Here is a 2,500-nt window from a genome sequence, read left to right on the forward strand (position 1 = left end):
TCTTTAATAACGGTGGGACAGTCCAGTGTCAGTGGTTAGTTCAATGTCTTTAATAACCGTGGGACAGTCCAGTGTCAGCGGTTAGTTCAATGTCTTTAATAACCGTGGGACAGTCCAGTGTCAGCGGTTAGTTCAATGTCTTTAATAACGGTGGGACAGTCCAGTGTCAGTGGTTAGTTCAATGTCTTTAATAACCGTGGGACAGTCCAGTGTCAGCGGTTAGTTCAATGTCTTTAATAACCGTGGGACAGTCCAGTGTCAGCGGTTAGTTCAATGTCTTTAATAACCGTGGGACAGTCCAGTGTCAGCGGTTAGTTCAATGTCTTTAATAACCGTGGGACAGTCCAGAGTCAGCAGTTAGTTCAATGTCTTTAATAACGGTGGGACAGTCCAGTGTCAGTGGTTAGTTCAATGTCTTTAATAACGGTGGGACAGTCCAGTGTCAGCAGTTAGTTCAATGTCTTTAATAACGGTGGGAAAGTCTAGCGTCTTATAAAAGAAACAAAAGTCTGATAAATTGACAAAAAAATAATTTATTGGTGTTAAAATGACACGATGAGCACTTTCAGACTGTCGAGGTTTGGAACAACACGACGTATTCAATAAGCCTTCAACATTTGATTGATTTAAAGATTGATGGATGTCTTTGGTGATTGATTGGTGGATCAGCAGTTTCATTTGTGCGTTCTCGTGCTTGTTTTAAGTGTAAAGTTTAAGATTAAGGGTTTCATTAAGGGGGGCACTAAGGGGTTTCCTACGACCTTAAGTATAAACATTATGGCTTTTAAAGATACAGTACTACCTTTCCTAATATCCTGATTTTAAATCGCAGACCTTCATTTTATTAAATGTGGAGTTTATCTTTGGAAGCTAAGGCTGGGAATAAAAGGTTTAAAAAGAGATTATTTAAAGGAGAGCTAAAGGATGTTCTTCTACAGTCTAACTAAATACTTTAATGTGAAAACATGTTCGTGACTCATTAAGTGTAAACTCAGTTTAATCCGACTTGAGAGCCTGGTTTTGTTTTTTCAGGCTCTTAACCGTCTCCACACGAGATTATTACTGGCTGGAAGAACATTGATTATTCTAACACAAGTTTAAAAACAAACAGTGGAATACATGTTGTGGGTCTAAAGTTGACAATAAGAGAATAAACAAACATTCAGGGGGAAGAATCTGAATTTTTTAAAGAACAAAATAAAGAAAACATCGACAGATGTAGAGAAAAACTCTTAAACAGTCTTTGAGGTTGATGTTAACGAGAGAAACAAAATCACAACAGAACACAATCGGCATCCTCTCTAATTAAAGCCGGACATTTACACAAAAAAATGAAAAAGGAGTCATTGTTGTCAAAATATAAGTGTTTTAAACTTTGAACCCTTTAAGGCCTAAACCATTAAAGGTCACTTATTATGTAAAATACACTTTACCATGTTCCTCTAACACTAACATCGACTCTGTCCTCTCACTGGATTTTACTGCTCTGCTTTGTGACGGTTGACTCGGGACGTTTGTGGGCGGAGCTGGTGTGTTTCCTCCAGCCAATGAGAGCGCAGCAGGTGAGTTTAGGAGTGGATACAATTCAGTGATTGGACGAGATTCAAAGCGGTGAATATGACGGACGTGGACGTAGCAGCAAAGAAGAGAAAATATAATGAGAGTGAGGAGAAACACCAAGTGGATAAAGATCGTTCTAAAACGAGGGTGAACCTTGTGTTGGACGTGGAGTTGATCTACTTCCTGTTGGACAGACACCGGCGGTTAGCTTGTGCTAGCTTGCCGTGTAGGAACAAGCAGTAAACGTAAACACTACGTCCTGCTGGGGGGGTGAGGAGGAGGGGCCACGTTTGAATGTTGTGTTGACAAACTCGACCTTTAAAGAGTTAATTCTAAAAGCTTTTTAAGTAAATGGATGATTGTGAGGTCATATTTTTATCATAGTTGTTCTTTAATCTCATATATTGCAGGTTTGGACATTTTTTCTTTCTTTGTGCTTCTTGATGACTTGATTTCTAAATAACTTTATTAACAACATTACAGATTAAAAACCCTGATGATGACGTGAGCCACAAACACCATCTCTTAATCTGCCTCATGTAGGCACTTCTTCCCTTCTCTCCGCTGCGTCGGTTAAAGGAATGCATAAGATATAAATAAAGGTCCTCGTACTTTTCGAAGTGTGTGTGTCGAGGTCAGCAGAATCCTTCGGCTTTAACCGTCAAGACGTCAAAGAGTCCGGGTCGCTGCTGAAGAACCTGAGGAACAAATCACACAGAGTTATGTTCCTGTTGTCCCGTTTGTTGCCTGCTAACAGGAAGTCGAAATCATTTGAACCGTTGCTTCCTCTTTATGCCGCCCTCCTCTCCAGCTCCGCCCCTCTTGTCCAAATATGGTCACTTCCTTAGACTTTCACGTTCACTACGTCTACTTCTTATATAAAGTTTATGGAGAGCTTGAATGTGCAATAATGACTTTTATTTTGAAAATCTCACCTTCA

The 2,500-nt window shown here is 39.8% G+C and overlaps 1 protein-coding gene across 2 annotated transcripts in view; it reads right to left on the minus strand.

Moving 5' to 3' along the window:
- Positions 1-517: 517 nt before the first annotated feature.
- LOC109980190 (F-box only protein 41) overlaps positions 518-2,500 on the minus strand; it is an 18,303-nt gene continuing 16,320 nt past the window's right edge. For both annotated transcript variants that reach the window (XM_065950579.1, XM_065950580.1), the window contains exons 16-17: positions 2,496-2,500; positions 518-2,258 (exon numbers count right to left, since the gene is read on the minus strand). The exon at positions 2,496-2,500 is cut by the window's right edge and continues 111 nt beyond it. In XM_065950579.1, coding sequence (XP_065806651.1) covers positions 2,196-2,258; positions 2,496-2,500 — 68 coding nt within the window. In that variant the 3' untranslated portion in view covers positions 518-2,195. The remainder of the gene's footprint in view (positions 2,259-2,495) is intronic.

This window comes from Labrus bergylta, chromosome 22 (genome assembly GCF_963930695.1).
Source record: "Labrus bergylta chromosome 22, fLabBer1.1, whole genome shotgun sequence".
Classification (NCBI taxonomy): Eukaryota; Metazoa; Chordata; class Actinopteri; order Labriformes; family Labridae; genus Labrus; species Labrus bergylta.